The 13,238-nt window shown below is 41.6% G+C and overlaps 2 protein-coding genes across 2 annotated transcripts in view; one reads left to right on the top strand and one right to left on the bottom strand.

Annotated features, from left to right (window-relative positions):
- Nucleotides 1–9,330, top strand: part of LOC117945915 (NLR family CARD domain-containing protein 3-like) — an 11,287-nt gene extending 1,957 nt beyond the window's left edge. The window contains exons 3-11 of the mRNA XM_034873650.1: nt 302–415; nt 1,519–1,626; nt 2,445–2,502; nt 3,287–3,515; nt 3,948–5,739; nt 5,828–6,001; nt 7,225–7,398; nt 7,502–7,548; nt 8,699–9,330. Coding sequence (XP_034729541.1) covers nt 302–415; nt 1,519–1,626; nt 2,445–2,502; nt 3,287–3,515; nt 3,948–5,739; nt 5,828–6,001; nt 7,225–7,398; nt 7,502–7,548; nt 8,699–9,225 — 3,223 coding nt within the window. The 3' untranslated portion in view covers nt 9,226–9,330. The remainder of the gene's footprint in view (nt 1–301; nt 416–1,518; nt 1,627–2,444; nt 2,503–3,286; nt 3,516–3,947; nt 5,740–5,827; nt 6,002–7,224; nt 7,399–7,501; nt 7,549–8,698) is intronic.
- Nucleotides 9,331–11,268: 1,938 nt separating this feature from the next.
- Nucleotides 11,269–13,238, bottom strand: part of LOC117945919 — a 10,915-nt gene continuing 8,945 nt past the window's right edge. Inside the window, exons 10-11 of the mRNA XM_034873657.1 lie at nt 12,145–12,212; nt 11,269–11,406 (exon numbers count right to left, since the gene is read on the bottom strand). Coding sequence (XP_034729548.1) covers nt 11,383–11,406; nt 12,145–12,212 — 92 coding nt within the window. The 3' untranslated portion in view covers nt 11,269–11,382. The remainder of the gene's footprint in view (nt 11,407–12,144; nt 12,213–13,238) is intronic.

Below are 13,238 nucleotides of genomic sequence, written 5' to 3'. Positions count from 1 at the left end.
TTAGAGGTCCCCTAATACTGTATCTGAAGTCTCTTTTATATAGACCTTAGTGGTCCCCTAGTACTGGATCTGAAGTCTTTTTCCCAAAATTCAGCCTTGGTGCAGAATTCCAGCCACTAGAGCTTTCCTTAATATGTGCCATTTACGAGTCTGTAGATTTTCGGGGGGGATTAAAGAGGTTTAATTAGTGCACATTTTTCAGAGCATGGTTCTAAGGTCTGACTGAAATTTGGTTTGCTGTGTGATGTAACTTATAACATCTCCTAAAACTTCCACCTGTCTTTTGTCAATGCTCCGTGTCTTTCAGGACGAAGCAGGAACGAGCAGGTTCTCCTGGTCCAAGCTGTGTGTCCATGAAGAGTGACACATCAATGGGTCACCCAATGACTTTCAGATCGCAAGATCCCATTTCTAAGTAAGTCAACAGAATATTTTGGCATGTTTAATTTCGTCTCATTACTCTTCTTTGTTTATTTATGATCTATAGTTTCTGCCAGTCTTTCTTCTTCATGAATGTCTAAATAAAAAATGATCATTAAGGTGTTTGAAGCTCTATATTGAACACAACTAAGCCGCGCAACCGATGGACAGGTTGCAGCGCTCCACAATATAAACAAAATATTGCCTATTATCAAGACATTTTGGATATAATATTCCGCAACGTGATATCGCTGTGACGAAGTGGGTTTGCTCACCACTTGTCCCATACAGGTCATTAGTAAAGTAAACACACAGTCATGTTAGTCTCAGTTTCATTTTAAGTTTAAACACGGTTTAAAGTTTCCCTGTATTGATACTTATTGTTTGTTCCTTTGTTCAGTTCCACCATGCAGGACAATTGTTTGGGGAGGAGCCGGCCTAAGTATTTCCTGTTTTATAGAAAATAGGGTGGTCATGGATGACATCACCGGGCCAAACCACGTAGAGGGTTTTCTTGTGTTTAGAAATGTTCATTTTGGTTGTTTTTTGGTTATTACATAAAAAAAGCATGAATAACCCTGACCTGTTTTGCAGTCAGTAAGATAGGAGGGAACTGGTAACCAAGTTCCAGAGGTTAAGAGATGGAAAGGTATTAATGTTATGGAGTAGATCAACCTGCTTTAGGATGAGATGGACTGAAGCACAGGGGTGTGAATTGACCACCGTATATAAATGGAAGGATTTGTGCTCCCGGGAAACAGGGAGGTGAGGCTGTGCTGATAGGATCACGTGCCGCTTGTTAGCGCTGCTACTTTTTTTTGGAATATGTAATTGTTGTAAGTTTTGATTATTTAACTATCCTTTGACTGAAGACCACTGGAAATAAATAACCAGCTCTGGAAACATACAATGTCTGACTCTGCCTACCCACCACCATCCTAGCCACTCTGGCTAACTTACCGCAATTGCTATTACGGTACTGAGTTGACATATAAATTTGGTTTGCTATGTGAGGTAAGTTATAACACATCTTTCTTTACAGTTAGTGATATTCTAATGCTTTCCACCTGTCTTTTGTCACTGCTCCGTGTATTTCAGGACGAAGCAGGAACGATCAGGTTCTCCTGGACCGACCTGTGTGTCCATGAAGAGTGACTCGTCCATGGGTCACCCAATGACCTTCAGACTGCAAGATCCCATTTCTAAGTGAGTCAACTTTGTTTCTGTAGATAAAGTTTCTTTCTTCTTTGTCCTCAAAAGTACCAGATGTATCTTCAGGTTCTCAGTAAACTTCTTCATTAGTTTTCATTTAATCTATACTTCTACTTTATCCATCTTACTTTCTTATTTTCCTTTGGACTCAGCTCAGTAATAATCCCTCGGATATGAGAAGCATATAAATATTTAACTTTCACCCTTTCAAAGACAGCAAATGTACTGTACATGTTTCTCACATGACTGCATAAAATCCAATATCTTATTAAACTTTTGCTTTCACCCAAATTGCAAGATAGCAAGCAAGAGAGCCAGGTTTCTTCTTCACAAGCTCTGTGTTCAAGGCACTGGTGTATGTTTCTACTTAACGTTCAGTTTCACTAAAGAACAGTCCAATTGTCATTGCTATTGGATCATATTTTATCCTGTGCTGTATTAACACCTCCCTCATGAGTGATGTAGCCTATTTTAATCCTTTTAATACTACTTTGCATGGTTGACCGCTGCAAGAAGATGGCTTGGGTCTGTGTTGCTTGCCTGTGTTTTGATGCTTGCATGGCTTCTTATACTGAGTGGGGATACTGTTGATGTGTATCTGTACTAATGTCCTGCTGCTTCCTGTAGCTCTGCATGGCTGACTGAGAAAGTGTATTTGTGGCTCTAGCTGTCTGTATGGTGTCTAAAATCGTCTGGCCAAAGGACTACAGTTAAAAGATCAGACGGCTGGCTAATACTGGCACATTCACAGAATGTAAATTAATGTGTGTTGTCCTTTTATAAAATAAAGAATGACAATGTTTTCACCACAGAGTTCAACAGGAGATGCCAGAAGTTGGTCATGGAACAGACCTGGACTCCATATTTATGGTCTGTACTGCACACGCCCACCTTTAACTTGTATTTAACACATGTAGAAACAGACAACAAGACATTGTGGTTTGCCTAGCAGCTGGTTTACACATTCAAACTAGCTAATAACAAACAGGACCTAGATCTAGTCACCGCTGCACACTTTTCTATCCCTGACCAAGAAGGCCCCTCTGTAGAAGTTAGTGAGAGGAAATAGAGGTTCTCTTGACAAAGATAAACAAGTATCCATTAGCTAGTTAGCAAGTTAAGCAACTGCCTTGTTCGCGTCCCCTTGTGTAGGGACCTTCCTAGTCTTGCGTGGCCAGACCTTCCTCCATAGCGCTGCTGAGGAAGGTCCGAAGTGCCCAAATATAGCCAATAGCAGCGATTGGCGTCCGAACGCGGACACAGTGACGCTAGCTGTCTGGATTTACCCTGCAGAGATCTGAGGAGCAGTTAACCATAGTCCTCATAAATCCACCAGGGTTTCAAACGCCAACACAAAGAAAGAGAAAGGTAACGGACATCTGGCATAAAAAAGGGACATCTGACGGAATTTTGGCCGGCAACGGAGCAATCCAGGAAGTGGAGCGTCGTGTATTTAGACTAAGGACCCTCCTCACCTCCTGTTGGACCGTTAAATCACTTACATTGTTTAAAACACATTTTACAAAATGTCATAGTATTAAATGTGTGCTGTTTTTCTTATGTTATACAGATGGTGCTGATGGTGTGTTGTACGACGTTAGAGTCAGAATTAAGTTTACAAATATAAACTAAATTACTATTTTTTTTATTCCAGCTTCTTGAGGAGAACATTGTTGTCTTTGTGAAGAGGGAGCTAAAGAAGATTCAGAGGGTTCTGAGTCCAGATTACCCAGAAATCTTAGAGAGCCAAGGTGAGGACGAGGAGGTGGTTGATGGTGAAGACGAAGAGCAGAGGAGGAGCAGCAGAGAGGCAGTTCTGAAGATCACACTGCACTTCCTGAGGAAAATAAAGCAGGAGGAGCTAGCTGACTCTCTGCAGAACAGTAAGAGACTGTAAATATGATGTGCAACATCTGCATCTGATCTGCACATACTTTTGGGATGTGCACACTGTCTAAAGCTGTTGGTCCAGATAATAAGAATTTAGATGTGGTTGGGGGGGTTACATCAAGAGCCCATGTTGGCCTTAGACAATGTCCCAAATATCTCCAACATGTATAGTACAGCATTAGGATGCCCAAAACAGGGATTAAAACACTTCATGTCTAATTTGTTGAATATGTAAATAGTTATTGCTTTCTAAATTATGTGTTAATGTTATGTAGTCCTTGTTTTTTTTAAGATGTGTTCAAAAATCAAAGTAAAGTAATTTTGTAACCTGTGGGAAACACTATACAATCATTGAAATAGAATCTTGAAATAGACCTGTTCCATCTAATTTAATCTAATGAATTATTTGTTATATTTCCATGTAGAACATCTTGCTGCAGTGTGCCACCGTAAACTCAAATCGAATCAGAAGACGAGGTTCCAGTATGTGTTTGAGGGGATTGCTAGAGCAGGAAACCCATCCTATCTGAATCAGATCTACACAATACTGTTCATCAACAAGGAAGGGACTGCAAAGGTCAATGATGAACATGAGGTCAGACAAATTGAAACAATATTCAGGAAACCAGACAGACCAGAAACAACAATCCAATGTGAAGACATCTTTAAACCGTCACCTGGAAGAGATGAACCGGTCAGAACAGTGATGACAACGGGAGTGGCTGGCATTGGGAAAACAGTCTTAACACAGAAGTTCACCCTGGACTGGGCTGAAGGCAAAGCCAACCAGGACATAGAGTTCACATTCCCATTCACCTTCAGAGAGCTGAATGTGATGAAAGAGAGAAAGTTCAGCTTGGTGGAACTTGTTCATCACTTCTTTAGTGAAACCAAAGAAGCAGGAATCTTCAGGTTTGAAGAGTTTTCGGTTATGTTCATCTTTGACGGTCTGGATGAGTGCCGACTTCCTCTGGACTTCCTCAACACTGAGATCCTGACTGATGTTACAGAGTCAACCTCAGTGGGTGTGCTGCTGACAAACCTCATCAGGGGGAACCTGCTTCCCTCTGCTCGTATCTGGATAACCACACGACCCGCCGCAGCCAATCAGATCCCTGCTGAGTATGTTGACATGGTGACAGAGGTCAGAGGGTTCACTGACCCACAGAAGGAAGAGTACTTCAGGAAGAGATTCAGAGAAGAGGAGCAGGCAAGCAGAATCATCTCCCACATCAAGACATCACGAAGCCTCCACATCATGTGCCACATCCCGGTCTTCTGCTGGATCACTGCTACAGTTCTGGAGAAGGTGTTGAAGACCAGAGAGGGAGAAGAGCTGCCCAAGACCCTGACGGAGATGTACATCCACTTCCTGGTGGTGCAGTCCAAACTGAAGAACATCAAGTATGATGGAGGAGCTGAGACAGATCCACACTGCACTCCAGAGAGCAGGAAGATGATCGAGTCTCTGGGAAAACTGGCTTTTGAGCAGCTGCAGAAAGGCAACCTGATCTTCTATGAATCAGACCTGACCGAAAGTGGCATCGATATCAGAGCAGCCTCTGTGTACTCAGGAGTGTTCACACAGATCTTTAAAGAGGAAGGAGGACTGTACCAGGAGAAGGTGTACTGCTTTGTTCATCTGAGTGTTCAAGAGTTTCTGGCTGCTCTTTATGTCCATCTGAGGTTCTTTAACTTTGGTGACAACCTGCTGTCAGAAGATAAATCCATGTGGTCCAAATGGTTCAGAATCAGACCTGAAGTCCTCTACCAGAATGCTGTGGACAAAGCTTTACAAAGTCCGAATGGACACCTGGACCTGTTCCTCCGCTTCCTCCTGGGTCTTTCACTGTCAACCAATCAGTCTCTCCTACAAGGCCTGGTGACACAGGCAGGAAGCAGCTCACTGACCAATCAGGAAACAGTCCAATACATCAAGAAGAAGATATGTGAAAATCTGTCTCCAGAGAGACTAATCAATTTGTTCCATTGTCTGAATGAACTGAATGATTCTTCGATAGTGGAGGAGATCCAAAAATGCCTGAGTTTAGGAAGTCTGTCACCTGACAAACTCGGTTCTCCTCAGCTATCAGCTCTGGGATTCATCCTGCTGTCTTCTGAAAACAATCTGGACGTGTTTGACCTGAAGAAATACTCTGCGTCAGAGGATGCTCTTCTGAGGCTGCTGCCAGTGGTGAAATACTCCACTAAAGCTCTGTAAGTTAAAAACTAACTACATACATTAAATGTATTAACATGAAAAAGAAATCTTAGTTTTTTTTGTTGGTAATTCTTTTTTCTTCAGGCTGAGTTGCTGCAATCTGTCCGAGAAAAGCTGTGAAGCTCTGTCCTCAGTTCTGAGCTCCCAGTCCTCCCATCTGGAAGAACTGGACCTGAGTCACAACAACCTCCAGGATTCAGGAGTGAAGTTTCTCTGCGATGGACTGAAGAGTCCACATTGTCGACTGGAAGTTCTCAGGTCAGGATTCATCAGTTTGTTTAACAGATTTCCATAGTATTTACAGCAGATATGTTATATATTTCCAGATACTAACTTGCTATTCTAGTTCTTGGGGACTTTAATGGAAACAAAAATTTATTTACACAAAAGAGTCACGACCAGAGTCGTGTTTGGTGAACTCTACCTGTAGTTAGAGTAGAGTTTGAGGTTTAAGGGGAAGCAGGGATGATACCAAGCCTTGTTTTTCACAAAACTCCGGTTTACAAAAGGTAATTGCAGAAGCAAGGATTCGGATTCGGTAGGGGGCCCGGAGTAAGCCTATCCGTTTTTTTGTGTTTTGTGGATCTGGACAAGGTTTATGACAGGGTCTCCGTGGGTTCTGGAAAATGCCCCGGAAAATACTGTGGTTGGTGCTGCGTGAGTATGGGGTGAGAGGTCCCTTCTCGGGGCTTCCAATCCCTGTACGTCCAAATTAGAGCTTTGTCCAGGTTCTCTGTAGTAAGTCAGACTCATTTAAGGTAAGGGTTGCCTTGTCAATCCTGTTTGAGATACTCATAAACAGGACATCAAGGCGTAGTGGTGGTGAGGAAGGGAGCGGTACAGTGGGCTTGTGATCTGATTGTTGCTTTTTGCAGATGTGGTCCTGATGGCATTATTGGTCCATGACATTCAGCACTCACTGGATCGGTTCACCGCCAAGTATAAAGGGGCTGGGATGAGGATTAGCGCCTCCAAATCTGAGGCCATAGTTCTCAGTAGGAAACCAATAGAGTGCCTACTCCAGGCAGGTCATCAGTCTTCACCTCAAATAAAGAAGTTTAAGCAGCTCTGGGTTCTTCGTGAGTGAGAGCGCTTTCCTAGGGAGGTGTTCCAGGCACGTCCAGCTGGGAGGAGGCCTCGGGGAAGCTCCAGGGCTAGGTGGAGAGATTATATCTCCACCCTGGCCAGGAAACGCCTCTGGATCCTGAAGTCAAAGCTGGTTAATGTGGCTCTCGAAAGGGAAGTTTGGGGCTGGAGCTTCTGCCCCTGCAACCCAAATCCGGAAAGGCCGATGACAATGGATAGATGTAATTGCAAAAGCAGTTCCCATAAAAAGCAGGAACAAGTAAAATACTGTGTGTGTGTGTGTGTGTGTGTGTGTGTGTGTGTGTGTGTGTGTGTGTGTGTGTGTGTGTGTGTGTGTGTGTGTGTGTGTGTGTGTGTGTGTGTGTGTGTGTGTGTGTGTGTGTGTGTGTGTGTGGACTGTCAGGCTGTCTGATAACAAAGGAAGGCTGTGCTTCTCTTCATTCTGCTCTGAGCTGCAACCCCTCCCATCTGAAAGAGTTGGACTTGAGCTACAATCATCCAGGACACTCAGGAGTGAAGCTGCTTTCTGCTGGACTGGAGGATCCAAGCTGGAGACTGGAAACTCTCAGGTATGCTGAGACAAGGGTGTAGTTTGAGTTTGTTTGAGTCAGGAGGACACAGTGAGAAAATAAAAGTTGTTTAGTGCTAATCTGACTTTGTCTTTTGCACCAGGGTGGAGCATGGTGGACCACAGTCAATGAAAGCTGGTCTGAGGAAGTGTAAGTGTGTTTTTTTTATAATGAGAAGAGGTAGTACACGTTTCCTTCTGCTATTCTGTCTGAAACTGCTACCACTACTCTCACATTGTTTTTTTTAATCATTCACTGTCACGACCCTTCTGTAAAAAAACAGCAACCCTGGTCCCCTCAAACCCCCAAAGCTATGTATGTGAATCAGGGCATGAAATTAACAACCGCACACCCACCAAATGCAGGTGAATTTTGCAATTGGCGGGTAAGTCTGTCAATCTACCTGCCACATTGGGAGGTAGCCAATGAGAATTGAGTGATTCAGACGTGTAACTATTGGTAAGAAGAGTATGCAGTTGCATACTGGCCCGGACCAATCAGGGGCCAGCATCACTGGAAGACATTGATTGACAGCCGGGACCCCCTATCGCATTTTCATAACTCGCGACAATCCCAGCAGTCCCACGTGCAGCCACTGACCAATCAGGAGTGAGAACGGGTTAAATTAAATTCCTTGTTTCTGAAATAAAGACGAGACGTGTGTACAGCGAAAGACGTCCAGCCAACATGGACGCATTTTAACATCAATGTACGCTGTAACGTTTTTTTCACTATAATAAGTCGCTAAACGTTGCTGCTGTTTCAATCCTGTTGGCTCACTGCAGCGGGGCTAAATCTAAAACTACTAGTTGTGGTAAAGCCACATATTTGTTTTTATATTTCTGCAATCAGCACTTCAGTCTGTTGGATTTGTTTCTGACTTTCATATGAATATTTGTGTACACAACACTTGGGCAGTGCTTATTATACTAGTGTGATTGAAGTAGTTAAATAGAAGATGTCATTCATGTAAATTCATGCATCACCTAATTTCATCATCACATACAGGACTGGCCTCTAGGAAAGAATAGTTTGTTTAATCTATCTAATCTTGTGTTGTTCATACTATATAATGATTTATTGCTTGTCTTTGTTAAATAATACAGAAGACAAAGAGCTTAAAAATAATCGCGTATTATATCGCCATTGCAATATTGGTGAAAGAAATTGTAGTTTATTTTCAAAAATCGTTCAGACCTAGTCTGGACCATGTCTACACAGACAGCAGCTAAATGCTAACATCACCATGCTAATATGGTCACAGTGACAATGCTAAAATTTTTACTGTTCTGTCCATCAGACGCCAGTAAACTCACACTGGACCCAAGCACAGCAAACAGAAAGCTCAAACTATCTGATGACAACAGGAAGGTGACAGCAAGGAGAGAAACCCAGTCATATCCTGATGGTCCACAGAGATTTGACTACTGGAAACAGGTGCTGTGTACCAATGGTCTGACAGGTCGCTGTTACTGGGAGGTCGAGTGGGAAGGCCATGTTTATATAGCAGTGGCTTACAAAGGAATCAAAAGGAGAGGAGAGAGTGACGACTGCTGTCTTGGAAGGAACGATCAGTCCTGGAGTCTGAGCTGCTCCAAAAATGGCTACTCGATCCTGCACAGTAACAACAGAGTGTCCAACAATGTCCCCCCTTTGAGCAGAGTAGGAGTTTACCTAGACTGGCCTGCTGGCACTCTGTCCTTCTACAGACTCTCCTCTGATAAAGTGACCCACATCCACACCTTTCACACCACATTCACTGAGCCGGTCTACCCGGCCTTCAGGATTAGGATGGATGCGTTAAACTCGTCCGTGACTTTGTGTTAGATACAGCAAAACAAAGTCTCCTTTTCCTTTTCTGAGTGGGTTTAGGAGTTTAATGTAACAACCCCAGCCTCCCTGCCACTAGACACTAAATGAAAGTTGACAAATGGGGGCTCATCCGGGATGTCACAACCTGGCTCAGAACACGAGAGTAGGCTGCAAACGGATAACATTCATTTTTTGAATCAAACAAAATAAGTAATATAAAACAATATAACTTAAGTAAAATGAATAATTCAGAAGGAAAAAAAACATGCAGCCGGTGCATGCTCAGAAGAATCGACTGCTGACAACAGGAACTAGAAATAGCACCCAATTAAATCCCGGACGAGCCCCAATTTGTCACTGCCCGACTCTTAGGCTGCGTAAAAGCGGAGAGAACGTGATAGGAGGCTGCCAAAGGATAACATTTATTCTGGTAAACAACCAAAATCCATATATTCAAAAACAACATAACTTAAGCAATGCAACTCATTCAGAAAAAAACATGCAGCAGCTGTAATGCTGCAGGCCTGTCAGTAAAGTCACCTGCTGACAACAGCTCATCAGCAGTAAAAACATCTGCAACACAGAACACAAGATGACCAATATGGATTTTTCAGTGCCAATATGATACCCATTTCTAGTCCATCAGCCTTAGCCAATGACGATATGGGCTGTTGATTTCTTTGAGCCGGTACTGCTTTTGCACCCTGCAACACTGGATTTGTTTTTGGAATCTTTGGCTCTGCCATTTCTTTAAAAATAAGAAAACACAGATCAGTGTCCCTTCTGCAATCATCTTCCATTCATAATGAAAGAAAAAACACCTGCTTTTGTCTATTGATGTATTGTTCTAGTAAGACCTTTTTTGTAGCAGTGGATGCTTTATTGCAGTGGATAAAGATTTAAGAAGTAATGCCGGGAAAAAACTATCGGGGGGCTCAACACCCGCATATCGGCCGATGCTGATACACGTGAAAACGCAAACATTGGCCCGACATATCGGCCGGCTGATCAAATCCGTCTATCGCTACACAAGAGACCCCAGCAAACAAACACAGGGACAACTAGAGGCAGTGAGGCTTGGGTCGACACAATAAATAAGAGAAATGTGCAGCAGTGGAAAAGAGGTAGAATATGTCTTAGATGAAAAAACCTAGAGAGCGTTTATCGGCTAACACCTGTGATCAACATGTGCTCTATTTAAAAAGTGCATTTTGCTGTATTTTAGAAGCACCAAATGATAGAAAAAGACCTGCTGTGAGTAACATTTTTTGTCTGTTGATGCATTGTTCTAATAAGACCTATTTGCAGCAGTGGATGCTTTATTGCAGTGGATGCAGATTTAAGAAGCTCAATACTTTGGGGAACATCTGTTGTGTCCTAGGTCAAAACACTGGAAACCACACCATTAAGGATAAAAATACACTTTTAAAAATGAAATGTGAAGTTCAGTATTCTTACTGACATTTTTAACAAATAGATTTTATAAAAAGCCTTGAATATTTGCATGGACACCTCACCTTCTGTACAGAAAAAACCTGTTATTACCATCTTATGTTTTGGCACCCCTTGGCTCTTAAAAGGAAATACAAAAACGCTTGTAATACTCTTTTCATTCAGGCACTTTACCTCGGCTAAAAGGGTGTGATAGCCCATGTTTATAATTATTACCCCTTTATTATTTTTATTATTATAATCTATTGTTTTAAGTTTTTTGTAGTTCTTTTTACTTTCATTATGACTCCAATGCAACTCTGCAATGTAAACCAGGTTTAAGACCCACTGCTCGTTAGAGGTGTTACTGAACTATGGATTATGTACTATAAATTAACCTAACTAATCTACATGTTGAAATTAAGTTACTTTTTCATTTAACTTGTATGCTTGTAATACACTGATAGGATAAAATAAAGTATACAATAAAGTATGAACTAAGAGGTGACCAACTGTAAATGGGAGATGTACTTAAGCAAAGTGTTCTTGCAATATGAGGACCAAATGAGATGTAAACATGTATTAAAATAAGTGTAAGTGATCTGGAAAGCTCAGACACACAACAGCTTATTTTCAGTGTTTAATGTTCTGTTAATGGAAGATGATCATAAGCACATATACGGCTCCAGCAGCTCTAAACAGGTGTGGTACTAAGTTCCCTTCTCTGCTCCTGTTTGATCTTCAGAGTAAGGCTGATTTCATGAACTGAAAAGAGATTAAAAAATAATTACTGTATGTAATAACACATGAACATGTTAACTTGCAGCACTGGAAAAAAATAGAGACATGTGTTTAATAATATAACTGTGGAGAAGGCTTAAAACTTGCCCTGTTAAAGACTATTGGGAGCTAACTCTAGCAGGAGGATAACACTGTGTAAGCAGCACCGATTGGTTTCATTTCTCTCTACTGACAGACGTTCACATGTACAAACCACAGAAAAACGTGTTGGAATTTACCAGAATTCTCCTTTAAAGTTCATTTGGAGTTTATTTAATTTCCCATTTTATTAAGATTAATACATATCTATCTATCTATCTATATATCTATATATCTATAGTATTTACAGTATTCATCTATCTACAGTATTTACAGTATCCATCTATCTTTCTATAGTACCTATCTACAGTATTTACAGTATCCATCCATCCATCCATCCATCCATCCATCCATCCATCTAAAGAAGCTGCTTGTTGCCAACCTGTGTGCATGCAGCTACTGGTAAGTACCAAGTCTTTCTATTAGTTATTGTATGTTTTATCATCAGTTTTTGGAAGGCTAATAATGTTTATTCCATTACAAACATATACGTTGCAAACTATTTCTTTTCAGCAGTTAGGTGAGATAATGCTACACTAAAAACATGTATCTGTAGGTTCACATGCAGGTAAGTAAACGGCGCTTGGGCCCTGCAACAGTATGAATGAAAACATTTACACTCACCTGCTTGAGAGAGAAACTGGCGACTTGGCAGTCACACGGCAAACTCAGCAGATGAGCCTGGAAACGATCTGAGACAGGAAGCAAATTTAAAACCTGATCCTATTGAATTTGACACAAAAACGTACACAAGGTGTCACATTAATGTACAGTCAGTACAGTTATTTCATTACAATGAGGAGAGAAAATAGTGTGACGATGACACCCGGCTGTGGCTAGTTTTCTGTGTGAGTTGGCGGGCGTTCTGCTGAGTCTGCAGCTTAATCGTTAGTGTCACCTGAAACACCTGAAACACTTCCCAGGTTATGAAGCCTGGCTGCAGTGCAGCGCTGATTACTCTGCACACGTACTCTGCTGACTACACTAACAACCACGCCCCACACCTTAACCCTCATGTTTTCCTGGGGTCAAATTGACCTGTTTTCCTATATCAATGTTCTTTTTAACTACCCATTTGTGATTACTCAAAGTAAAGTAACGCTCTTAATCTCTACTTTCCACCAACTATCAACATACTTTCTTTCAATTTTAGTCTAAATAATTTTTAATTTCTGCTTTTCTAACTTAAACATGAGGTATAATTTTCTTTAAATTAAGTTTGTAAATTCCAAAAATAACTGTAAAACTAAAGTTAGTAAGTTAGTGTTACGTAGTGTTAAAAACGTCAAAAACTTGACAAACGTCAACGTCAAAAGTGTTGAAAAAGGGGCAAAAATGTAAGAAAAATTTAAAAACCTTGATTAAAAGCATCAACAAAAGTGTTGATTTTCAATTTTGACGGGAAGACAACATAAGGGTTAATAATCGTTTTAATTTGGTCTAATTGTATTTAATTTGGTTTTAATAAGCCTTAAAGGCCTCAGAGGCCAAAACTAAAATGGGGGCTTGTCCGGGATATGTTTCTCAGACACAGCAGCGGCTGTCACAGTAAACTCATACACACTTGTATCTTTGACTCCACTGCAAATAAATGCGCTGGAGTAAAAGGTACAAAATTTGCCTCTGAATTGTGGCGTAGAAGTTAGAGTGCGGATCGGGCCGGATTTTTCTGTCCGAGCCCGGCCCGCGTCCGACAGAGCAGAAACCGAACCCGACCC

The sequence above is a fragment of the Etheostoma cragini genome, chromosome 6, assembly GCF_013103735.1.
Source record: "Etheostoma cragini isolate CJK2018 chromosome 6, CSU_Ecrag_1.0, whole genome shotgun sequence".
NCBI classification, from domain to species: Eukaryota; Metazoa; Chordata; class Actinopteri; order Perciformes; family Percidae; genus Etheostoma; species Etheostoma cragini.
The sequence above is the reverse complement of the archived record's forward strand: the minus strand, read 5'-3'. Positions and strand labels throughout refer to the sequence as shown.